The sequence below is a fragment of the Rhinolophus hipposideros genome (assembly GCF_964194185.1).
Source record: "Rhinolophus hipposideros genome assembly, chromosome: 12".
In the NCBI taxonomy this organism is placed as follows: Eukaryota; Metazoa; Chordata; class Mammalia; order Chiroptera; family Rhinolophidae; genus Rhinolophus; species Rhinolophus hipposideros.
Genome location: NC_138058.1, coordinates 64,833,776 through 64,858,950, shown reverse-complemented (window position 1 = coordinate 64,858,950; position 25,175 = coordinate 64,833,776). Strand labels below are relative to the sequence as shown.

At 56.4% G+C, this 25,175-nt stretch overlaps 1 protein-coding gene across 1 annotated transcript; it reads right to left on the bottom strand.

Moving 5' to 3' along the window:
- Nucleotides 1–56: 56 nt before the first annotated feature.
- On the bottom strand, nucleotides 57–23,716 carry SDC1 (syndecan 1). Its single transcript, XM_081068661.1, has 5 exons — nucleotides 23,333–23,716; nucleotides 5,420–5,501; nucleotides 3,924–4,402; nucleotides 3,151–3,286; nucleotides 57–3,013 (listed from the first exon to the last, which is right to left on the bottom strand). The coding sequence occupies exons 1-5, from the start codon at nucleotides 23,396–23,398 to the stop codon at nucleotides 2,844–2,846; spliced, it is 933 nt and encodes a 310-aa protein (XP_080924787.1). The 5' UTR covers nucleotides 23,399–23,716; the 3' UTR covers nucleotides 57–2,843.
- Between the last annotated feature and the right edge of the window lie 1,459 nt (nucleotides 23,717–25,175).

Here is a 25,175-nt window from a genome sequence, read left to right as displayed (position 1 = left end):
GCACTACACTTTTTATTTCTTTTACTTTATTTTATTTCTTTTTTAAAGATTTTATTGGGGAAGGGGAACAGGACTTTATTGGGGAACAGTGTGTACTTCCAGGACTTTTTTTCCAAGTCAAGTTGTTGTCCTTTCAGTCTTAGTTGTGGAGGGCGCAGCTCAGCTCCAGGTCCAGTTGCCGTTGCTAGTTGCAGGGGACACAGCCCACCATCCCTTGCGGGAGTCAAGGAATCGAACGGGCAACCTTGTGGTTGAGAGGACGCGCTCCAACCAACTGAGCCATCCGGGAGCTCAGCAGCAGCTCAGCTCAAGGTGCCCGTGTTCAATCTTAGTTGCAGGGGGCGGAGCCCACCATCCCTTGCGGGACTCTTGGAGTTGAACCGACAACCTTGTGGCTGAGAGCCCACTGGCCCATGTAGGAATCGAACCGGCAGCCTTCGGAGTTAGGAGCATGGAGCTCCAACCGCCTGAGCCACCGGGCCGGCCTCTGCACTGCCCTTTTTAAACCCCCCAAATTTCCACTGTATTTTTTCGCTAATGTGCAGACGTTTTTAGACCTTTGGCACTTGAGACTGTTTGCTGGTGAGTTTTCAGAAGTCTCACAACAATGATCACTCAGAAGAGCTAGCAAACTTGAGTCAGTAGGAAGCCTCATCCTCGAGGAAGGGAATGACCTAGGAGAATGAAGAGGGGCTGGGCAGGAGAGTAAAACAGAGAGCCCTGGGAGGAGGGGCAGTGAGGAGGGCTGACACAGGGCTAGGGGGAGGTGGACACAGCCTCCCTGACAGCAGAGGGACCCGTGCTCTTCCGCTCTTCCCCAAGCCACTGCCCAGCCCAGGCTGTGACAGAGAAGGATATCACCAGGCCAAGAAGACACTCGACAACCACCACCATAGCCTAGAATGACAAGTACCGTTTATTAGCATTACATGAATGGGCCCAGCCACAGGCTCGGCGCCACCAAGGACCAGCGGAGATGAGCACGGTCACAGACCCCTCCCCACCCCCGAGTCATGTTCAGTCGTACACTCTGGGCAGGAAGGCCCAGTGTTGAACACAGGGCACAGGTTCCCTTTGTTAGGCGGTGCATTTCTCTGCGTCACAGATGTCCTCCCCTCTTGGAGCAGCCAATGCAGCAGCTGGAACGTTGTCAACTTAAATAAGCAAGTACAAGAGTTCCGAGAAGCCCGGACTGGGGGCCTCTGGTCCTAGCAAAGGTGTGAGAGGAGGCCTGTCCAAGGTGTCTGAGAGGCAGGCCTTGGCTCCAGGCCTCAGTGGGGCCAGTGGCCTCGGGGCTGTCACAGTTCCTTTAACCATTTAGGAGACGGTGCTTTGAGCTTGGCAACACAGAAATTTACATCAGGCCTTACATAACCTGAGCTGAACCTACCGACCTCCAGAAGAATTTCGGCAAAGACAAAAAACAAACAAACCAGAGGGACTCTAGCCCCAGAATCCCTCCCCACGGGAAAGACGAAGGCACAGAGCTTTTAGTTTCCCAATATTGGTGTTTGGAGAAAAGGCTGGTCAAATCCACATGACCAGCACAGAGAGAAGCAAAGGCAGCAGAGTTCACATGACTACTTTATATTAAAGTTTATTACATTTGGAAAATCTACTGTACAGGGAAAAACCCATTGGATTAAGTAGTGTTTTGCCAAAAGCAAAAGACTATCACTCTTTGGAACATTCCTGATTCCAGCCCAGGGTGGGGCCACAGGAGCTAATCAAAGGTGAACCTGGTCCTTCGTGGAACAACTCAGTGCCAGGTATGTATGCCCAGGACCCCTCTCGTCACCTTCCCAGAGAAAGTGTCCCTCGAGATGGTGTCAAAGGAAGGGCTCGGTCTGTGGGCCGTTCTTTGGGCCACTGCCACCTCTCACCCCACAGTCCTCTCTGTCCCCAGCCTGACGTACCAGGATGCAATTCTCACAAGGCCTCCTCAACATCACAGCAGCCCAGGCCATGGCCGCGGCCCCAAGTTCATGGACACAGGCATGACTGCTCAAAAGAAGTGACCGCCCACGGCAGCCAGGATCAGCCAGCCCACCAATGGGGCCACACAACGGACATTCCATACCCTGTTGCACACGTGGGTGCTGAACTCAAGAGACAACACATAAGCTAAGACTCTGGTGGCTTCCAGATTTGGTTCTCCTAGTTAAAAAACAAAACAAAACAAAAACAAAAGTCTTCTTAACCCTGATACTGTCTCCTGACCATAGATTAGGGAAGCCAAGATGGGGGTAACCAAGTCAACTTACTTAACTTACCTCAAAAGTAATAATGTCTACTGGGCTATGAACAAAGAAACTAAAGGAAACATGTGCAAAAACAAGTTGATATCTAAATGAGACCTCCCCACAAAACAAAGTGAATTCGGATGGAGCCCTGAACTCCTCTCCCTGCCACTCAGCAGTAAGCACCCTGAAGACCGTCGGTCTCTACCAGTAAGTGCTCTAGAGGTGTCAGCCCTCAGCCCATGCGTCTCCAGCCACAGGGCCATCCAGGTCCAACGCAGTGGGGTCCCTTTTCTCTCCAGAGCTGGGCCGGGGAGGAGCGGTTCCAGGTTGAAGAAACTGAGTCAGAACGGTGAGAGGCCAGGTGCTGGCTGTGATGAAAAGTCAGATGTAGAAAGCGCTCGGGCCCCAGTCTCCAGGCAGAAGTCAGAGAAGCAGAGGAGAGCCCCCAGCGTACCCCAGAACTCCGCGGGGAGTGGGGTGGAGAGGCTGGGAGCGCTGGGGAGGTGGCATGGTGGCAGGGGAGCCAGGGCCTGCAGTTCTTCACGGAAGAGGCAAGTGGGGGCCTAGCAAATGGCAAGGGGAGGGGAAGGACTGCTCCCGTCAGGCGTAGAACTCTTCCTGTTTGCTAGGTTTCTGGTAGGCCCCACCATTGGCTTGTTTGGGCTCCTCCAAGGAGTAGCTGCCCTCATCCTTCTTCTTCATCCGGTATAGCATGAAGCCCACCAGGCACACGGCAAAGATGAGCCCCACGAGGCCTCCAGCAATGACCCCTGGGTAGGTGGACAGAGGCTGGCTCAGCTCAGCTATTCCTGGGGCTGAGCAGCCCCAGAAGTAGCCTTGGCTGTGGTCAGCCTCACACCAGAGCTAAAGGCAGACCCCCTCCCCACCCACCCGAGAGAAAACTCACCTCCCAGCACTTCCTTCCTGTCCAGGAGGCCCTGGGAGGCCCCGGTCGCCCCGTGATCCACTGGGGGCTCATTCCGCTGGTCATGCTCCACAGCAGCCTCAGCTGTGCTCTCCGCGGACACATCAAAGGTAAAGTCCTACGGGAGGGCGGGACCATCAGGCTGGGCGGCCACTGCCAACAGCAGCATCCAGCTCCATTTCCAAACCTGGAAGCAGCTCAGGCCTCCCCGGTCACAGCTACCACCGGCTCAGACACAGCCCACCAGGCCTCTGGACCCCAAAGCCAGGCCCCTCTAGCCCCATCACACGGACCCTGGCTGGACTGTGGCAGAGATATCATGTCAAGTGATAGAAAGCACATGCTTTTATGTGAAAATAAAGAGGCTCATGTTCGTGGAAAGTGAAATTACCACGCCACTGTGAGACAGACTAAGGCTTGGTAGAACATCTACACTTGTAGCAGGGACCTGCCCAAGTCTGGGAAGCCCTCTTTTTGGTGATCTTAAAGGACTCTTTTGTTCTGGTCTCATATTTAGCCCATCCCACCCTGGACTCGGTCCTGGAAGAGGGGAATGTGGGGCCTCAGGACCCTGTCCCATCTTCACAGTGAGGGAAATGATGTGCTCACAGGACACAGGGTGCTGAGTGTGTCAGGTGACCAACCTGTGCCCCCACCCCAAGGCTCTGTGCTCGACCAGGCACCAGGGGCCACCTCACCCACAGGCCACCCAACGTCCCAGGAAACGCAAAGGACTAGAGCGGGCAGACACTCACCTGCTCCCCAGAACCCTCTCCTGCTGGGAACTGGGTGACCGCTCCGTCCTCGGCAGCCTTCACGGTGGCAGAAGGACCTCTGTCCTCCACGCTGGGAATGCGAGGGTCAAGATGGCCAGGTCCTGTGGGAGCTGAGGTCTCATGGTGGTCTGGCTGCATGGCCCTGTGGGAATGAGAGGTGGCCGGTGCCTGGGCAGTGGTGGCTCTTGCTGTTGATGCCCGGTGGGTGGATGGGTGTGGCGAGGTCTCACGGGGTGGGTGGGAGGTATCCTTCTCCTGGGTGGTAAAGTCATGCTCCTCCTTTGACAGGAACACCGCCTCTCCCTCTTCAAGCCCCTCTCCAGCCGGCGGGATGGAGGTGGAGACAGCGATGCTATCAGTGCCGGTGGGCTCTAGAGCTGTGGGCATGATTGTCAGGAGCCCCATGTCCTTCCAGGTGGAGAGGGTGGGCCGTGACAAGGTGATATCTTGCAGAACACCTGCAAGACCAGAAGCAGAGCTTGTTGGGGTCGGGGAGACCTCAGAACATCTAGACCAGCCACGCTCAGGCTGTGAGGATGGCTTGGGTGAGGACCTATGGCTCCGGTTTCCAGGCCAGCATAGCCAACTTGTCCTCCCATGAGAAGCTCTGTCCCCCAGGTAGAACCAGCTGAGGCTAAACTTGACTTTGGAAAATGGACAAGGAGAGCTGCTTTTGTATGGAGATAGCCTGGTCTCTGGAGCCATGAGATACCAATGCCATCTATGAAGAAACCTTAGCCTGGTCTCTGGAGCCATGAGATACCAATGCCATCTATGAAGAAACCTTTCCTGTAACTGCTGAAGCCTGCTCCATGGGTAGGGACATTCTAGGGGGCCTGAATGCCTTATCCCCAGGGCACACACCTCTTGGGCTCCCTCCCGGCTACACCTGCTCTCTCCCCAGAAAGGTCCAGGCCCCCAAGAACAGAGGCTCATGTCCTACCTCCCAGCTCCTGGGCCCCTGCCTTTACCCTTTTCCCCATGGATGGCCTCCGCCCTCTTCTGAGGTCCAGGTCAAAAGCACCTCCTCTGGGAGGCCTCCCTGACCACCTCTAGCTAGGGACTTCGCTCCCCTGGGGAAAGGGGAAATGGGGAAGATAAGAGAACATTTATAAAGATATACACCCCACCAGGCTCTGCGCTACCTTACAGTTCCTAACAACCTTATGAAGTCAAGATATTGTTCCCATTTTACAGATGAGGAAACAGGCTTGGAGATGTCAAATAAGCTTCCAAAGGTTGCCCAGTGAGTAAAGGAGAGAGTAGTAGTCCATGATCTGTAGCAGGTGGCCTGTGGGGCCTCCTGGAACCCACAGCAGTCATTCCCCACCCACACAGGCTTTCTTCTCCTTGCAGGGCAGATGCCAGGCTCTTCCCCAGCGTCACTCTTTGGGCTCAGCCAGGGAGCTGCCTGACCGCCAGCCCCAGCCAACAGCCTGATGCCACGTCGGGGTGGGGCCCTCATGCCAGCTCACCTGCACCTGAGCCAGAGAAGTTGTCAGAGTCATCCCCGGAGCCATCCTGATCTTCGGGGGGCACATTTGTGGCCACAGTTTGCTGGGAAAAGATCAGAAAATGGTATGAGTGGAGGCTTGGTCAGGGTCCTGCTATTCCAGGGTCCCCATCCTATACAGCTGAGTAAATGTCCCCCTGCCCCACCCCCCGACACACACACAGCACAGGAAGGAAGCCGTCATGGGTGGCTCAGCACCCTCAGCTCTGGGCAATCCTTTGGTCCTCTACACACCTCCTAATGCTATGATGACAAAACCCTGTATCCTTGACACAGGGACCTTGCCCCAGACACTGATACTGGGAACACAGGCGATGGTTCCCACGGGACCCTCAGCCCACCTTACACTGAGAATCAGGTCTTGGGGCTACTGGCCAGGGAGCTTCGGGGTCCAAGATTGGGGCTTTCCAGAGCCCCCACAAACAATGCCACAGAGCCCTGGCTCCAGAAAGGCAGCCTCCAGGAGTGCTGGGCACCAGGGTATGGACACCAAGGGACCTGTGGGGGGAGAGGCGGGGATGGGCTTGGGCTGAGTCTCATCCACAGGAAGGACTGGGTCCAGGCCCACTTGGGGAAGGAAGGAAGGGGATGCTCATCAAGCTGGGGACAGATGAGACTAATCTAAAGGGAGCCTTGCACTAAGGAGGCGCTGACAAACGGGCTATGGGCCCAGAACAGGCCCCGTGTGCAAACAGCCACCCCAGGAATGCTGCCTGCCTGGCCCAGAGGCTTCAGGTGCCAGAGTGCCTGGGGCAGGGGCTGCATTGGCAAGACCAGGGAGTGGGGCCAGGAGGCAAGATACACCACACATGGCTGATTGGGCCTGTGCAGAAACACTGGCTCCGCGACAGCAGGTGGGGAAGAGAGGATCCAGCAGCCAGGGGGCAGGAAGAGGAGCTATGAGTATCCTGTTCAGCAACTAGACTTTGACCCAAACAACCCTGTAATACAGTCCAACTTGAGAGAGCCTCAAGGTCACAGGCCAGAACCAAAAAAAAAAAAAAAAAAATGAGAAGAGAAGTAGGATAGCATAGTTCAGAGCTCACAGTCTTTAGCAATCCCCTAACCTCTGCCACTTACTAGTTGAATGGCCCTGGGTCATCACTAACCCTCCTATGGCCTCAGTCTCCCCATCTGTGAAATGGGGCAATAGTATTATCTACATTCCAGGATTGTAAAAATACAATGAGTTCATACACATGAAGAACCTAACAGAGTCTGGCCCACAGTAAGCACCCCACCAACAGTGGGGGCTGCCGGACTCAGGGAACAAGAAATGCTCAGCATGGAGAGGAGGATTCTGGGGCCCATCTGGGAAGAGGTACGATGGAGGTGGGTAGGGTTTCAGAAGAAGAGGGGGCAGAAGGGAGCCGGTTCGCAGGAGATTCTGTGCACACTTGTCAGAAGGCAGGTTCCATCCGAGGCTGGGCTTCAGAAAACGGGGCTTCCTCAGCCCATGAAGCCCCACCAGGTCTTGGCCACAGGCCACGGGGTCTCACTCTTCAGTGGAGCAGAACAGGGAGAGACAAGCCCTCTGGCCTCCAGAGGCTGCCTGGGGCAGAGCTGGACCAGGTTGGCGCTTTGCACCCGGGGCCTAGGTGAAAGGTAAGTCTCAGACACGTGTAGAAACTGAGAGGCTAGAAATACTACTGAGCTTCCTCTGAAAAGACAAAACTCAAACTGTACCTTCCCCCAACCCCTCCCCTCAAAATCCAGTAAAAGGGTTTGGGCCCCAAAAGGGCCTATCTGAGCCATCACGGCCCATCTACAATGAACAGTCACAGACCCTGACCTCCACCTGCACCTGAGGACACATCCTGTCTCTGCCATCCCCAGTGGTGCTTCAAATAGCTGTCCTGCCACCACAGAACTTAGAAGTGGGCTCTAGCCGCCCCAAGCCCATCCCCCTCCCGTTCAGTAACAAAGACTACTGCCTCCAGGCAGGTACAGAGTGGGCACCCCCCCCCCAAATACTCCTATCCAGGCCCACGGCAGACTGCTCCCAACTAGGCAGCTTAGGGGGACAAGCATTCACGGGACCCCCACCCACCCACACTCACCAAGATCCTGCTTCACCTTTGTCTAACGCCTCTGCCCACCCTCACTGTCCTGAGGAGGCCCTGGGGCTGAGCACGGGTCCCGACACACCGACTCCCTCCCTTTTAGAGAAAGCTGGTCATGGAGCAGAGGTCAGCGCTCCAGCCAGACCAGCCTCCACAGCACTGTACAGAGTGCCGAGTCTTCCCACAGCAGAAGCCAGAGCCACCGGTCCAGGCCCTAGGTCACAGATGAGGGAATGAGTCCTGCACACAACGCAAGGCACTGGAGCTCCTGCCAAGCTTGGAGGCGCCGCTCGAGATGCCAGATGCTGCAGAGAATGGCAGGCAGGCCCAGCCTCTCACCTATAGAGAAGCCCCAACAGGTTAGCAGTTTCCCTAGGGCAGGGCCTTTCTCATGACTAGATAAGACTTTAGATCTGCCCAGTCCCTAAAAACAATTTGTTTCCTCAACTCTGCTCAGCTTATCCCTCCCCGGATCTTGTGTACACAACAAGGTCTTAAGCAAACACTTTCTCCACTGAAACCAGCTCCCTGGCCTCCGGGCAGCCTCTCCCGTCTCAGGACTAGGTCTCCACTGAAGGGGATGGGCCATAGTGACCTCCCAAACCCCCTCCCTCCACCTCAACCTCCTGTGATGGCCTCAGCTCCCAGGGGAGGAAATTAGCAGAAACTGCTGAGTTTGAACTTGGATCACCAGCTGCCAGCTGACTCGGGTGTGGGGTGAGACTTCCGGTTTCACCTAGCAGTCCTGTTGCTAAGAGTCTGTGGCCAGCTGCCTCCAAGGCCACATGTGAGGCTCTCAGCATTGCCTCTGACCCTGGTCCTTCCAAGAGGCCACTTGGCGTGGCCGGGGCTACTCTGGGACAGGGTGGCACAGCTTGGAACCCACCGCAAGCTGTCTGGGATAGGAAGGAAAGGCAAGCCAGCCCATACCTTTAATGGGGCCCTTTAACCTCCCCAATCCCAGGAAAACCAGCTTTTCATACAACAAATCAAAACCCTTGTGGTAAGTAAGGTCCAAACTTCCACATGTTCAGTTTGCTCAAAGTAAGGGACAATTTGCTCCTTCCCCGCCCACAGTACAGACCCTTGAAAGCCCACTGGCCTAAAAGGACAAAGCCAGGTTTGCCACTGATAGGGGTTGGAGGTCACAGGGCAGATACATGGAGGCTGGGGGACAGGGAATACGACAGGAAGAGTCAGCCCATCTGTGTCTCAGCCACACTGGGCGCTTGGCCACACCCGGGGGGGCTGCGTGGGAAGGAAGAGAGAAGACCTGGCATCAGGGCTGTAAGAGGAGCGGGATAGAGGGTATGAAAGGAGTGAGGCCTTCTCTGACACTGGAAACACCTTTCATTCCTCCAGCTCACCTGCAGGGAAAGTAGGCAGGGCTGAGATAAGCATCTCCCCCAGTTAAGGATCAGGGGCAGACAGGATAAGGGACTTGCCCAAGGCCACTGGGCAGTGGCAATAAATGTCTGCAGACTTCCGGGCGGCACTTCTCACCTGCCATCTTGCTCCCTCTCCCCAGCCCCGAGAACCACCTTCCCTTGCTGGCCCATCTGTTTTAAGGGAAATTTGCCTCAAGTTCCTCAACAGGTCCTAGGAAGAATTCCTGTCCCCGCCCCAGAGGTAGAGGGGCCAAGGTGCCTGCCAGCCCATGCTCAAGAGCTGGAGAGGCGATGACACGGGGCACCAGGTCAGGGCTACCCGGGGCTGTCTTCATCATGCTGCTGCCAGTCATACCCAAGAGCAGGTGGGGAGTCCGAGGGTAAGAAGGGCTGGAAGAAGCTTCAAGAAAGGAGCCTCAAGGCGAGTCCCACCAGCTCTCACCCTACACTGGCCACACTTGAGCCACCCCCTCGGGCACCTGCATCCGAGTAGAGCCCTTGGCCTGTCTGGCTGCGGGGCCCTGGGCTGTTTCAGCATCCCTCTGGAACATCTTGGGCATGAAGGCTCCTTGGCAGGGTCACAAAGCAGGGCACCAAGTGGGCATCTCCGAGAGGTTCCAGGAAGGAGCTTCTAACTCCGGGCTGACCTCTCCCCCCCGCCCCCACCACCCTATCAGCCACAGCTACCAGGTCCGAAGACCTGTGGTTTCCAACCAACATACTGAATCACTAACATGTCACCTGCTGCTTGACTCAAGTGAGGGATAAAACACAGATCCTTTAAAATGCATTACTGAGTTCATAGGACCATGTTGCTTTTTCAACCAACACACGCTAAAAATACAATACTGTGTAAGGAGGTCACAGACTTTGATATTTAACAGGGTTCTCAACTTCAAAACTTGGGAGACCATCATCTAGGGGCTTTGGGGAGTAAAGCAGGTAAGAAAAGGTCTGATCCTGGTGAGCTCCCAGGGCTGACAGCCGGGAACCCCACTTCAGGAGGACTTTAGAAGGGGGAGATGCAGAGGCTAGGGCACAGAGGGTCACCCTACAGGGGACACTAAGGCTGGCCTTGCAGCCCCCAGGCAGGCTGAAGAGGACCCCACTGAGCCCTGAGTCACTAACTTTGGCAGTGCTGGGGGCCTCAGTGGTGTGGCAGCTGAGGGTTTAGGTATCTGTTGGTCACAACTGCCCTCACCGTGAAGCTGCGGGAGCTTCTGAACTTCCAGAAGCACTGATCCCCTGTTCCCAGCAGGGCAAGAAGCAGGACACAAAGAAAAGCAAAATGCATCTGTCCTGCCTGCCTGGGGCCGAGCTCCTCCTCCAGGCAGCTGTCTTCCCCTCAGTTGGCCTGATGCAGTGACCTGGCTAAAACCAACAGGAGAGAGCGGGAGAGCTGCTGGCTCTCGTTCTGGGGTGAGCCCTACTAGAAGCCGAGACAGGGCCGGGCCAGGGAGGGGAGCAGATTCCTCGGTGCCAACCTACAGGACCCCCTGCCTGTCCAGGGCTGGCAGGGGAAGAGACTGTTGCAGAACATGAAGCCCCACTCCTGAGGCCCACCAAGTGCCCAGGTGCCCTGGGCCTGCGGTCTGTGACGCTGCCTTCCCTCATCTGGGGGGTCATCTGGACCCCCACCTTTAGCCCTGGTGAACATGGCCTAAGTACAGACCGCAAGGTCCAAGCAGGTCAAACCCAAAATATCTTGGAGCAAGGGTCTCAGGAAAAGACCAGAGCGAGGGATGTCAGCGTGGGAAGAGCCCTGATCAAGTCGCTGCCCCAAGGTGAGGGCCAGCTCTCTGCTGCCTTGCTCAGTGACCTGGGCAGCTCTCTGTCTCTCTCTGGACCTGTTTTCCACTTTGACTGAAAAACCCTAAACTCCCTTAGGGCTCTGACAGGTTAGGTTGAGATCTGGGAGCAGTGACCCCAATTCCTTATCGGTGAGGCCAGGGTGGTGTGGGGTGATAAGTTGGCAGTGGACAGCCATGGCAGGGGAGGTGGGAGGGGCAGGGCCTCAGCCCAGGGCCCAGGAAGACACTAAACTGGGTTCCCTCCTGTTCCCTCACCCCCGGATATCATGGTGGCGGCAGATAATCACTTCCTCTCCCAAGGCTTCTTTCCTAACTTGAGAGCTGCCCAAGCTTAGGCCACTGAGGAGGCCCAGATGTCCAACTAGGTCTTCCAGACCCTGAAATCTCCCCCTCTGCCAACACTCCCAGGAGGGAGGGCCCCACCATGCCTCGGGGCAGCATCAGCATTTCCGGCCTGACAGGCACAGTAATTTATCAGCTCAGTGTCTCTCTATGAGAATCAAGTCGAGCTGGGACCTGCAGAGGGGCTGATGCGCCGGACTCAGGGTGGGAGGGGTCTGGGGACTGGGCAGGTAGGCCAAGAAGGGGCTTCTTCTGCCTTCACCCTGAGAATGTGCATCCCTAAGGACACCAAAGAGGCCCCAACCCCCATCAGCACTTCCACTAGGAGGGGCCTTCTGAGGGACCTCCTGGGAACCTAGTCCTCGACCTCAGCTGTCCCCACACTGCCCCATGTTGTCTGCTTGGGGTACCTCAAGAGGCTAGGGTTGTGTTGAGAGGAGATGCTGGCAGCCAGTGCTAGCCCCGATAACCAAACCAGGTCAGAGCTGCCACCAGCATCCCCACAGCCACCCCTCCACAGAACGGGCGCTGCCTCCAGCTCGCGAGCCAGGACTTGTCTCAGAGCAGGCCCAGCTGAGGGCTGGGTGTGGGGCCAGGAGCTGGAAGACCAGTTCCTCTGCTTTTCCCCACCTGCCAGAACCTGGGCCGGGCTGGACAGGATTCCACTCAGTGTTGAGCAAGGCCGCCCAACCAGGCCCAGCCAGCCTCTGTACCAGTGCTTCCCTGGAAGCCAGACAAGGAGTAACTGTGGGGAAAGTATTCAGACCAGGTATTGGGAAAAACTGGTTGTAGCCTGGGCTCTCTGTTCCCAACTTACTGGGTGACCTTGGAAAAGACCTTGTCTCCAGTTGCCCATTGTATAACAGGGACTTGGCCAAGTGGTGGCAAAGGGGCTCCTAGTTTCAAGTCTGTGGCTGGGAAGTCAAGGCCCCCCCTCGAGGGGCAGCGAGATGTAGCGGCCCCAGCAGGCTGCCACCTGAGGGGTGCCATGCCATAAACATGGTAATCAGCAGTGGGAGGACCAGCAATGGCAAGTGAGGGTGGAAGGGAATACCTGATCACAGTGACTCAGCGTCATTGCTCTCAGCTTCCCAAGGGGGCTATGGCCTCGGCAGGATGCTGGAGATACCCCACATGAAGGGGACCCTGGGGATGGCAACGTACAGGGGCAGAGGGAGCAGCCAAAGCCTCCCGAGCTTTGTCCCTCCGCAGCCCTGGCTGTCCTAACAAGACAGCTAGGACCAGCAGCTCTGGGGAGGATCCCCCAGCCAGCCCCTCATGAGGGTCCCTGGAACTGCTGCTCCCCAGCTGATTAATCCCCAGACTCCACCAGGCCTGGGGGCGGGACACCTCTAGCTTATGGGCGTACAAGGACACCCTCCCCCTGCTCTGGCTAAATAAAGCATTCTTAAGTTTCATGGAGGCAGAAACTTGTAGCTTTTGACAAACCTGCAGCCAGCCAGGGCTCCAGCTGTGTGCATATGGAGGGAGGGGCTGCACTGTATCACCCAGATCTCTCCTCTCAGTGCCCCTGCAGTTACAGGAGAACCCCTTTAAAAGGAAAACACCTTTGGGAAGACTAAGGAGTGCTAGTCACTCACAGTAGGCCTAAATCAGCTCTATGTGGGGGAGGGGTGAATTCTGGAACTAGAGTACTAGGGGTGAGTAGGAGCTATGAAAGATGGGAAAGAATTGCAAAAGGGATGCTGGAAGATGCCAAAAGCAAAAAAAAAAATTTTTTTTAATAACCTTTATTTATTTTTTTAACTGTGTTTTTCCAGGACCCATCAGCTCCAAGTCAAGTAGTTGTTTCAATCTAGTTGTGGAGGGCGCAGCTCACAGTGGCCCATGTGGGGATCGAACCAGCAACCTTGTTAAGAGCACTGCGCTCTAACTAACTGAGCTAACCGGCTGCCCAAAAGCAAAATTTTTAACCTGTGTCAGAATATGGTTGCCAGCCAACCCCGTGCCCAAGAAAGAAAGACTAAGTTCCCTTCACTCTAGCTTTGAGCCACAGATACACACGGTTTCTCCTCTCCCACATCCAGATGAATACTGGGCTAGTCTTGGGAACCTGCTCTAAGATCAGGTACAATTCAGACCAAGTGAGCACTGAGGCTGCTGGAAGCTCAGACAGAGAGAAACACAGAAAGGGCAGAGCGTCCTTAAAGGGGTCTCATGGGGGTCTCAAGGCAGAATGGAGCTGGTACTTTCTGGCCCGAGTAACAGAAACCAGAATTTTCTGTGAAGCCTGGGTCTGAACAAACTAGGCTTGCTCCCCAGATTACTGGTGGGACCCCAGCCCAAACGGAAACAAAGCAGCACGGGCCCCTTCCCTGTTAGCCTGTCCTTGTCCGGAGGCCTCTGGATGGCTGGAAGATTCACACGGTCTCAAAGGCCCAGCTGAGCTCCCAGGCCCTTGGCAGCATCTGTGCACAGCAGGTGTTAAGGCAGAGAAAGGGGGACCAGGTGTTGAGGCGGTTGAAAGGGGGACAATGGATGCAGTCCCCGTCTTAGGAGCTCAGAGCTACCTCAAAAAGGTTAAGTAGCCATAACACCTCGCCCACGGCTCAGAAACAGTCACGGTGGAAGGAAGAACCTTAGGATCTAACCTGGGCTGGGGGTTACTTGAAAAACAGAAATACCTGAATTAGGCCTTAAGAGAAAACAGTAATCACAGCTAATATTTATTGAGTACTACGTGCCAGGTACTAGTCTAAGCACTTAACTTGAATTGATTAATCTAATCTTTACAATAACCTTAGACTCTAGTGCCATACCCATCTCACAGATGAGGAAATTGAGGCAAAGGGCACAAGTCCTTTGTCTCAGGGTACACAGCCACTGAAATGCTAGAGAGAGGGCTTGAGACCAGGCAATCTTCCTCTAGAAGGCATGCTGTTAAGTATCATGCGGGGGCTCGCTCTCTTACCCTCAGGAAGAAAACAGGGAAAAGTGCAGAAAGAAGGACCCTAGGGGTGAGGCAAACCCAGTCTGCATTTTCGGACAACACAGGCCACCATCCTCCACAGCTGCTCAAAGGTGCTGCTCAGCTGGCCTGAGCCCCCACCCAGGTGCCCTGGTGTCTGGGTTCACCAGGCCTCTTCCCACTGCCTGCCAGCCCAGCCCACACCTCCTTGGGTCAGGAGCCAACCCCTAGCAGAGGTCAGATGGGGGCGAGCAAAGTCTGCCTGCCAGAGGAGGCTCAGATTTCTGAGAAGGGGCAAAAGCCATGTTTGCAGACCCTGTTACATCAGCACTCTGGGGTAAAACCAGCTGGCCATTCACACAGAGGGACTACATGGCCAGGCCAGGTCAGACTGCACCCCTTCCCCAAGTCACAGCCACCAGGGGCTCTCCCCAGGGACTCCCCAAGCAGGTTCCCCTAGACTTGCTCCTCTGAGCCCAGGGAAGGAAGAAACTCCAAATCATGCCACATGTTATTTCACTGGATCTTTTTAAAAGCCTCTGAGGCAGGACATGAAAACCCACAACTTACATATGAGAAAACTGGGACTTAGAGGCAAGTAAAAAAATGGGCTGGATTACAAAGGGAGGAAGTGATGGACATTGAGTCAGCCAAACTCCATGTCCTATGCTCTTCCCAGCCCCCCACACAGCACCTCTCTCTGCTCCAGACCCAAGTAGAACTAACCAAGGCAGACTAACTAACTAGCCTGCTCTGGGTCCTACCTCACCTGGCCAGCCCCAGGCTTCAGGACCCCAGACTGGGCCCCAGTACTACTGCAAATATAGGCAGACCCTAGATGGGGGTCTAGCAGAATGGTCTTGTTCCACAGGGGGTCAGAGAGAATGGGGGGGGTGAGGTCAGGGGCTCTGCTCCTCGCACAATTCCCAGAGCCCAGGATGCCTCAACCACTGCTCAGACTCACCATGGAGACCTTGGGGCTGGCTTCCTGGCTTGAGCCCGCCGCAGGAAAACTGTGCACCTATGCTCATCACCTCCCAGCCCCCAGCCCCTTATCACCCCTCCCACCCCCACCCAGGCTGCCTGTGGGCGGTGGGAAGGGGAGGCATGAGCAGAGCTGAAGATCTCGCTCAACCCAAGTGGGCCCATTGTCCTGGCCTGGACCACAGGTCTTGCTGCCCAGACCCTCCCCACACCCCATCCTGGAAGAGACGCGGTCACCACAGACAGCAGTCCCTCACCCCAGGGGTTCTCTCTGGGAGAAGCTGGAATGATGTCACAGGCTCCTGAAACACCCTGAAGCCTGGGGCCCTGCGAGCCCAAACCTGACTACATATCCATGCAGGACACTCCCTGGAGATGGGACACCAAGGCCCCAGATAGTTTCCTGGGCAGCGAGATGCTGAGAAGCTATGGAAGAACCAATGCCGCCTCTGTGTCCCTACCATGGAACTGACACAGTCAAGTCCCTAACCAGGTCAGGCGAGGCCCTGGGCATCAGTGGCCACCATGGCAGTGCCAGTCCTCAAGTCCTCTGGCGGCCTTCTGGTGCCCAGCACATGCTAAGTGCCAGGGGTGGACGAGCTCACCTTGGCTCTCCAGAAGTTCTCTCCCATTTCCCCATGTCCCCTCCACCCGGGCCAGGCTCCAGAATCCTCAGCCTGCTGAGGGCCCCAAAGGTACTCAACAAGGGCCAACGTGGCCACAGGAAGTACCAGGAGCCCCAAGGGGGAAAGACAATGAATCCAACATCATTGTGGTGGCACAGTACCAACACCTTTAGAGATCAACGGTACCCAAAAGTGGCCCCAGAACAGGACTGGAGCCTCTGTTGCTGCTGCTGCCCCTACTGGGGGGACCCCACCCCCCACCTTCCCCAAGGCTTCCCAGAGCCAGAAAACGCTCTGCCTTACTACCCGAGCTCCTGATTTGAAACTGCTATATCGTGGGACTATGAGACAAACCCTTTCTCAGGCTGAAGGATCGTCAGCCATCACTGGCCCTCTGGTCTCTCTGCACAGACCACCCCTCCTATTTGGTTCCAGTAATGGTCACCCTGTCTTATATGCACCCCTGGACCAGGCACGGACCCCTCTCCATCTGCACTGGGCTGTGCACATAGCAGGTGCCAAGGCTCTGGGCTTTCGATCTGGTCAAGTGAGGTCTGGTTCACAGTCCCCGTGCTGGAGGCAGAGCTCTCCTGGGGCAACAGGAGCAGAGGCAGGCCATGCCCAGACACCCACCAGTCCTGGGACACAGCCACAAGACTTCAGCAGCTCCAGCTGCACGGCCTCACCTCGGCCCCTCGGCACCCTCTCCTCATTTCAGATGGGCTCACTGAGGTCAAAAGAGGCATATAGAAAGTCACTCAGCAGTCAAGAGGAGGGCCAGGGCGGGAAGCCAGGCCCCCAAGCCCTAGCCTGCCTCACTATATCCCCCCACACACTGGGCTCACGGTCAGGGCTGGTTGGATGAATCCCAGCGGCGGACCTGGCACCATGAGTCAGCTGACGAGCGGAGAGATAAACACGTTCGCCTTCCCCACTGCCCGAACCTGCCCGACATGGCTCCCGTGCCTGCTGATGAGCGGATCTGAGGCCAGTGGCCAGGACGCCTGGGTGTGTGCAGAGAACACCGCCTGGCCCCCACCCCAGCCAGACCTTGCCGAGGGGCCTCTGTCCACCTCTGGCTCCCACACGGAACTCCACGTCCACCTCCAAGCAGCCTGCCCTGACTTACACCCCCACAGAGGACCCCTCCAGTAGCTGGTGCTGCTTCAAGTCCCCAAAAGAACAATGATGGAGGACCACCAGCCCCCACCCTGCCAAGTCCCCCCGGGCCACCTTCACCCTTCCCAGGACAAGATCTCTCTAAAACCACATGGCTTCAGAGCTGAAGAAGGGAAAGGAGGCCCTTTCAGCAGATGGGGAACTGAGGTGCAGAGGGCAATGGCCTGCCCAAGCCACACAGTCGGGGGCCACACTGGGACTCGGGTGTCCTGGCTGCTCTTTCCTGTAGGAATAACTTCCACAGACTTCTAAAGCCAGGGACGGAGGAATGTCGGGGCTACGTTTAAAAAGGGAAAAGTCCACCAGAAAGAGAGGGAGGGAAAGAGGGAGATAAAGACAGCTTCCCGGTTTCTGCAGAGGAAGTTGTAGATAGGTGGTGACCAGGTTTCCCAAAAAACTCAGACTGAAGCCTAATGAGCAGAGAAAGCCCAATGGGGAAATCGAGTTGGGACATCCAGGCAAAGACCAGCCACAGCTGCAACCCATGCTTCTGGCCAGGGCCACCACCCCACACCTGCGTGTTCTCTCTCTCCCTCCCTCTGTTTCTCTCTCTGAAGAGTTCTTCCCAGGGCTAAAGGGCAGAGGAGGAGCAGCCTCCACATATAATTAGGCAGCCCACAGAGCCATAAATGCCAGGAGGAGAGAGACCCTCAAGGGGCTCCAGAGGCAGAAGGGGGGGTGCAACTGGAAGCCTCGGTGCTTGAGCCAACAGGAAACATGACTGGGTGCAGGAGCAGGTCCAGCCACCAGCCTTCCCTCTCCCGACCTGAGGGTCCCAAGCCCCAAGACTGCTTACTACGCTCCCTTTCCCCCATAAGCCTGCCTCCAAACACTTTTGATCCCCACCAGACCCACAGGCTTCTGAAACCTGCCCAGCCTGACAAGGCAGCGAGACACTTTCCAGGGGAAGTTTAGGCTACGCCATGCCACCCCCACTCTGGCTCCCACAGCACCAAGCCCAGGGGAGTTAATTTGGTGTCCCTGCCTGGGGCTTGAAAATGCGTGGGACCTTCTAGTGCTGACTCCCCTCCCAATGCCAGCTTTCTGGGGCCAGACAGAAACAGTAGCATCACACAGATAGACCCCGTCCTTCCCAGGGCTGTGCAGGAGACTCCCTTATCTGGCGGAGTTGGGAGGTGCAGTTGCTGAAGTGACCTTGGGCGCAGGGTCTTGCGTCTGTGGCCTCACCTCTACAGCCTGCGTCCCAAACAAGCCACCTGTGTGAAGGGACAGACATATGCCTGCTCTCCCTCAGCACTGTTGGGAGCTCACAGAGTACTTGTGGCCCTCTCAGAGACAGGTTCCAGAATGCACACTCCTATCCAAAGCCCAGCCTCTGCTGGAACAGCTGAAAGGGAAATGACACCGTGCTGAACGTGTTCCAGGGTGCAGGGTCCTGGCGCCAAAAGCCCTCTTTCCACAGACTCCCTTAATCCCATTCCTTCTCTCTAGACATACTTAGGCAGGCCCTGGGGGTGGGGGTGGCTTTCAACCCAAGACTCCAAAATTGGTTGTTGAAAAGAAGGAGAAAATAAGGAAATAGTTTGTTCTGTAAAACTACCAGGGTTCTGGACTAGAATTCATTTAATGACCAATTTCTCATGTGGCTGCTCCCGCAGCAGAACCTGGCATTGGAGGGGGCCAGAAGGTGGAAACCAGCACAGGAGCCAGAAGTCCTGGGTCTGGTAACCCGACTTGTACCATGGCGGCCCCCTCCCAGGCTTAAGAAAAGGATCGACTAATTCTGTGCGTTTCCCCAGCGCCCACGAAGAGAGTTCAGGCTAGCTGCTGCCCTGGGGGTAAGAGTAAGGGTACCATTCAAACCTGGGGACAGTGTACCCCTGTCAGGCCTTGTCCCACCTGCGCCGATGCACTCTCCTCATGAGCCCACTGGTTCCTGACGCAGACTTCCTGGGAGGAGCTCTCCCCTGTCCACAAGGTGATCCCAACCCACGCCCAGGATGTTGCCTGAATCCTGGGTTTGCCTAAAGGCACTGTTCAGGCCAGCTCAGCCCACCCCAACACCCACTGATCCAAAACACGCATGCTCATGGTTCTTCAGGATGGAACAGCAAATACCCGGGAGGGCCTTGCAGGCTTCAGCCAGCTCCATATGCTGGACTTCATGGGGTCAAGGGGAGACTTGACAGTCCATCAATTTATTCATGCCATGCACACCTGTGTGTGTACACGTACGCACACACACACACACACACACACACACACACACGCTGGTTCTGCCCCTTGGAGGGGCTCAGCTCTACAGGCTTCGTGCACAAATGGGGGCAATGATATAGATCGTAAAGGTTTGGGGTAAAGATTAAATAAGAATGTAGGAAAAGTACCAAGCACTCAATGGTAGGCACTCAATTAAAGGTACCTCTAATTCTATTAACAGCTAACTTTCCTCTGGCACTTTCCTTACCAAACACTTTCACGCGTTCATTATGCAATGAATATGCAAATGACAGAATGGAGACAGGGAGAACAGGTACATTATCTGCTTTACACAGGACATCAAGACTTGGAAGTGAAGGGACTCGCCCAAGATAACATAAATTAGTGGCAGAGTTGAGACTTGGTCCTGGGGCTCTACTTTACCCTAGAGCTATTTCTGACCTGCCAAACAGTATGGGTGCACCAAGACAGGGCACCACAATCCAAATAAACATGGTGAACAGATGGAGACGGGACCCAAGCTAAGTATGAGGCCCTGGCCAATCGAGATTTACAGAGACTTAGCCTGGCTGGGTCCAGGCTACCTGTGACTGGCAAATCACTTACACCTCAAGCCAGGTAGAGGAACACGCGGTCATCAGGGGCTTCTACCCAGAGGGCATTCACATCTGTTCATGGAGGGAACCGGCAAGCACTTCCCTCCACAGCCTCTTTGTTATTCTGGGTACTAGCAGGGACACTGCAGAGGTCCCAGCTGAGGTCTGTGAAGGCACAAGATCCATCTATCACAGATCATGGACATTACCACAGGCAAGACCCTTACTCAGAGTTGAAAAGTCTTGCCATAGAAACAATTCTAACACATCTGCTTCGTTTCTTAGTACTGCTGGAGAAAAGTGCCAATTAACTGAACCGAAAAGCTGCTGGCTACACTTCGGCACACCCATGTAACTTTTGGCCGCTACCAGACATGGATGGAAGAGGAAAAAGAACAAACCAGAATTCAAAATGTGGTAACCTGGGAGCACCGGGCACAGGGTCAAAGTGCTCTTTGGAGCTCAATAAACCCAGGAGACATATCGCAACCTAACGTGGTGACAATGAGGACGCTGGCATCCAGAGAGTCAATTATGCTTAGTATTCTTCTGTTAATAAAGGAAGGGAAATAAGTATTTCACTGAGCCCTGCCCAAAATAAGGATATTTTGAGGGTAATATGTATTCTTAGCTCCCTGAAAAAAACCTGTATACTTCATTCCTAAGGGATTTCAGAATCCCAAATTCTGCTGCAGTAGAAGATTCCTCTATAAAATACTCGAAAATTAAAGCTTTTTCACTAATTCTTTCCAGGTCCCTCTCCCCTCTCATCCCTCTCCCCACTAATCTGGGTTAATGAGGTTTTATTGGAACCCACCATGAGCCACAGGTAGAGACTTAAACTGGCTCCACCCTCCCAGTGGAGCCGAAGCCAGGAGTGACATCACCTCTGGAAGGTTCCGAGCTGAGGCAGAGGCAGTTAGCACTGCCCCCACCCCCACCCACTCAGCCAGGCCATCGGGAAATGTCTCTACTAGCCCCCATAATTAAGGCAAAAAGAGATTTTATGCCTTTCAAGAAAGAGAAGAGTAAAGCAGCAAATAACTATCCCAGAACAAACCATTTTTCTTGTATGGCAGAAACAAAAGGCCACAGGAAACACACACACTCACAGAAACCTTTTTAGACAAACCTGTTCTCTTCTCTTGGGAGTGGTTTTGAGCAGCCTCAGGCCCTAGCAGCCTTCCCTTGCTCATTGAAAGTCAGGTGCCCAGGGATCACGCCCCATCTCACCAGTCCCCAGGGGTGGTTCTGACCTGCTTCCCACTGGGGCCAGAGAACCCTCAGAGAGCCAGATCTCGGCAACTTGTGCACACCTTCTCATTTTAGGCAAATCCCACTGCCTCGCTTCTTTTAGGAAGCTTGTAGAGAGCTCTGGGAAGGTATTTTATGCCATTTTATGCCCTCACTTTTAACCAAACCTGGACATCCACTGTAAGAGGGAGAGGGCAGGGCTGGGAAAGAGAAAGGGAAAAAAACACAAAACACCTAAACTTTATAAAAGAAAAATAAAAACCTAGGCTCCAAGCCAGAGTATTACCCCAAAGCTTAGTGCTTTCAGGCTCAGCTCAACCCACCCCCTCCAGGAAGCCCTCCCACAACCTCAGCTCTAAGGAGCCTCCCTTCTTCCCTCCTTTCCCCCTTGAGACTCAATTGCCTCCTGCACCCTGTGTCTTCATAATGTGTCAAAGGTGCTAAGTGAGAAAAAAAAATGCCTCATACTGCAGCATCTGCTCCTTCCCAGCACACGGGAAACTCTGGGAAACGTCCACAGAGAATCTCAAATCCCATCAGGCTCCCCATGTTAACTGTTGCTCTGGGATTGGAGCTCACAGGCATGCCAGGCTCCCCTAGGCAGGCAAACAAACCACCACCACCAGTCCTCCGATTCTGGCTGGTATTAAATAGGTGGAGAACTGCATCTCAGCATCCCTGCTGAGGCCCCATCTTGGGTCTGGAGAGAGTGACGCAGCCAGGTAAGGCCAGGTGGGCAAGGGAAGTAAGCCAACCACCTCCACTCTCTTCTCCAGAGTATTAACTATGATTCAAGGCACAAGCTAAGTCCTACAGAAGCTACAACCCTAAAGAGCAAAGGAGAAGACAGACGCCAACTTCTTAGACCTGACTGGAGACCCAGCTCAGAAATCCTATCTGTCCCTAGGACTCCCCAGATATGGCATCCCCCAACAGCACGCGCACACACGCAATTCAAGAGGCATCAGGGAGCCTCTACTGGACATCCAAATGCTTTCAAGAACAGTCACCTGGGAAGCACCTCACCTGGGGTCAGACCCTGTAAAATACCCAACGCTCTCAATAACTGGGCGCTACTATTATTCTAGAGGGACACGCTTATAGAGGGTCAGAGTGGCTGAGCGACTTGTCCAGATGCCACATTACAAGTAGAGGACCTACCCCCGGCCAGTGCTCCTTCTCTGCCCACGTGCCCGGGAAGTCGAGCGGTCCAGATGTGGTGGCGAGAAACCGCCACTTCCGGAAGGGGAAGAGCCCCTCGCTGCGAACCTCCCCTCTGCATCCCAGCGGATGGCCGACCCCGCCGGCGGAGAGGACCTCGGGACTCTAGCACCGGGTGTGGGGGCTGGAGGATGGCCGTGGACACCCAGCGGCCAGCGCTGACACCTGGCGGCGGCACAGGTCCCAGCCCATGCCAGGGCCGGCGCCGCGGGGCGGTTCCCAGGAATAGGTTACAGGGGCCGAGAACAAAGCGCCCCCATTGGGGAAGGCGGGCTAGCGAAAGGCGGCCGGGGAGGGAGATCACCTTCTGGGGACCCTCGGGATGTTTTTTGTCGGCCAGGTCCCTCCATAGAAGAGACCACCCCTCGCCAAAGGTGTTTGCTGGGGTCCTACCCAAAGGCCTCCCCCTGCCTCCGGCTCCATCCACATTTGTCCCTCTTTCTCCCAGCTCCACTGGGCGGGCCAAGCGACCCGCCTTCCCTCCGCGCGGCTTCAGCACAAAGCCGGGCCGGGGGAGGGGAATGGCCACTCCAGGTCCACTTGCGTGGAAGCCGCCCGCCCACCCGGCCATCCCCAGGACCGACACGCGCCCCTCGGCTGGCAGCACAACTTCAGCCCAGAAGTTGGGTTCCCGCGGCTCTCTAGCGTTCTGGGGCCAACTTCCCAGAACCTCCGGCTGCCAGCTCGGCCCGGCTCCCCCCCGACATCCAACGGAAAGCCCGAGGGCCCCACCTCCGCCCGCCGGCCCCGTGTCCCCGCGCAGCTCCGGCCCCCGCTCCTTGGCAAAGGCGCTCGCCCGCTCCCGCGCCGGCTCCGCTGCGCCCAAACTTGCCTTCGCCGAGGGGCCGGGCGCCGGGGCAACGCGGGTCTGGTTTAAATTAGGGTCTACAGGCGGGGTGTTGTGGCCGCGGTCACTGCGTCCTCCAGGGTCACGGCGGGGAGCCCGGCCGCCGCGGTGCCCGGGGTGACGACGTGGGAGCCAACGACCCCGGGCGCCGCCGCAGGCTAGCGGGCTCCGACGCGAGTGGAACCGTTTTACATAATTGAACGCCGGACCCCGGCACAGGCTCCGCTCCGCCAGGCGCCCCAGCCCCCAGCCCGGAGCTGCTGGACCCGCGCGGCGCCCATCGACGGCAGAGGCATTGGGAAGGGGGCCTGGGTTTCGGGGTTCACTGTCGCGGGGCTAGCGCGGGAAGAAGAGAAGTCCCCGATTCCCCTCCCCCTCCACGTGCCGCCGCCGGCTTCTACTGGCCTGCAAGCCCCGGCTTCCCGCCGCCTCCCCGCCCAGCCCCAGCTGCACTCACCGGGAAGGCCGGCTGAAGGCGCAGCGCCAGCGCGCAGAGCCAGAGCCAGAACGCCGCGCGCCTCATGCTGCCGAGACCGGCGGTGGGGGCGCGGCGGGCTGCGCGGGTCTGGGCTGCGCGGACTGCGCGGGGCTCCGGGCCGGCTCCGGCGGGTGCGCTGCGCTCGGCTCCCTCGGGCGATGCCCAGCGCGCGGCTGTCCTGGGCGAGGGCTGTGGGGTCTGCCGGCGGCAGTCAGCTCTCTACTGCTGGAGCCTCCCGGCTAAGCTCCCGCCGGCACCTCTCCCGCCGAGCTCCGCCTTATAATAAACCCACAGGCTATTAGCCGTTGCAAAAACTAGCCCCCCACCCCCAGCTCGCCAGGTCTCGGGCCGGCCCCAGTCCCCACCCCCCAGGACCCCGCCCCCTGAGCTACCCAGCCCGGCCCCTTGCATGGCCCCACCCCCGGTGCTCCGGCACCGCCCCCGCACTGCCGGGGCAGTTTTGCTGGTCTCCCGAGCCTTGGGCGACTTAGGCTGTGATTCCAGGCGTTTCAGCTCCGCTGCTCCCGGGTGTGGGGTGGGGCGGGGGGTGACAGGGGCGCACTGCCCTCCGCCCTGCCCCAAGGCGTTGAAGCGCGTTCCCGGAGCGGGGCGGGAAGGGAGGTGGTTGGTCCTCCACTGTGGGCTCCAGTCTGCAGCGCCCTCTGGGCGTGGACACCAAGCGCCCTCCAGGTGAGTTGGACTTCCAGATCCCCCACGGGAATACTTTGGGCGGCTGTACGGGCCCGAGGTGATGGGTCCTTAAACCAATGGATCCCTGCCCCCCGCCTCCGATGGGAATCTCTGCGCCCTACCTCCCTAGCACAGGTGCCCACATGGCGCTCACGTTATGCCGGCACTCCACAAAGTGCTGGAAACCCCGGGCCTTACTTTAAACAGTTGGACACGCTCAGGAGAGGCTGTAAAAAAAGTTTTCAGCGTCTTTCTGTGGAAGATAATGCCCTCTCTCTTCATCCTCTGAGCAAAAAGGAAAAATAAACGGCTTTGTTCCCAGGTGACCTCCTCTGGCCTTCAGATTTAAGAAGCACCCCTTGGGTTCCTGCTCCTTCATGATTCCATGAGAGATCCGGGACCTCAGTGTTCACAGCACCAGTCAGGCACCGTGCAAAAGGCTATGGAAGACCTGGGGTGTAGAGCAAACAGCCTTGAAAGAAGAGGGGGGGAACCACCTGGCCCTACCTGCAATGAAGTAGGCAAGAGAGATGGTGCCAAACGACCTTCGGACCTAGAGGCCAAATATGGCGTCTTCCCCACCCATCCTCCAGAGGCAGAGAAGGACCGGCCTCCGATGGCCTGAACTGGGAACCAAGAAGGTCTCCTGAGGCTTCTTGACCTCTCTCAGACAGTCTCCAGTGTTTCTCTTTAAACGAATTAAACATTCCTGGGTTCTGAGTTATGCAGGCATAACTGTGTGTCCCTCCCCCACCCACCCCATAGTCTCCTGTGTCCCCATGTCAAGCCACACTCCTCCATCAGGGCACTAAAGTGATGCCCCACAAACAGCCCTCAACTCTGGTTTTGCCCCTACTGAATCCCTATTTGACCTCAGGCAGCTCTCCCTTTTTGGGTCTCCGTTTTTCCTGATCTATGGGGGATGATACATCCTCATCAGGGTTCTTGGGGCTTGATGTGGGGTCCCTGAGTGCCTTGGTTTATCGGATCGTCCAACAACATGGTAGTAGTGGACAGGGCCGCTCCAGACCTCAGGGAGTTCTGGCCGGTTAAAAGGTTCTGTGGTAAAAGGCCGTGAGTGTGTGTCCCTGGGGCTGGCTCCACTGTCTGAAGTTTCCTTTCAACCCAATAT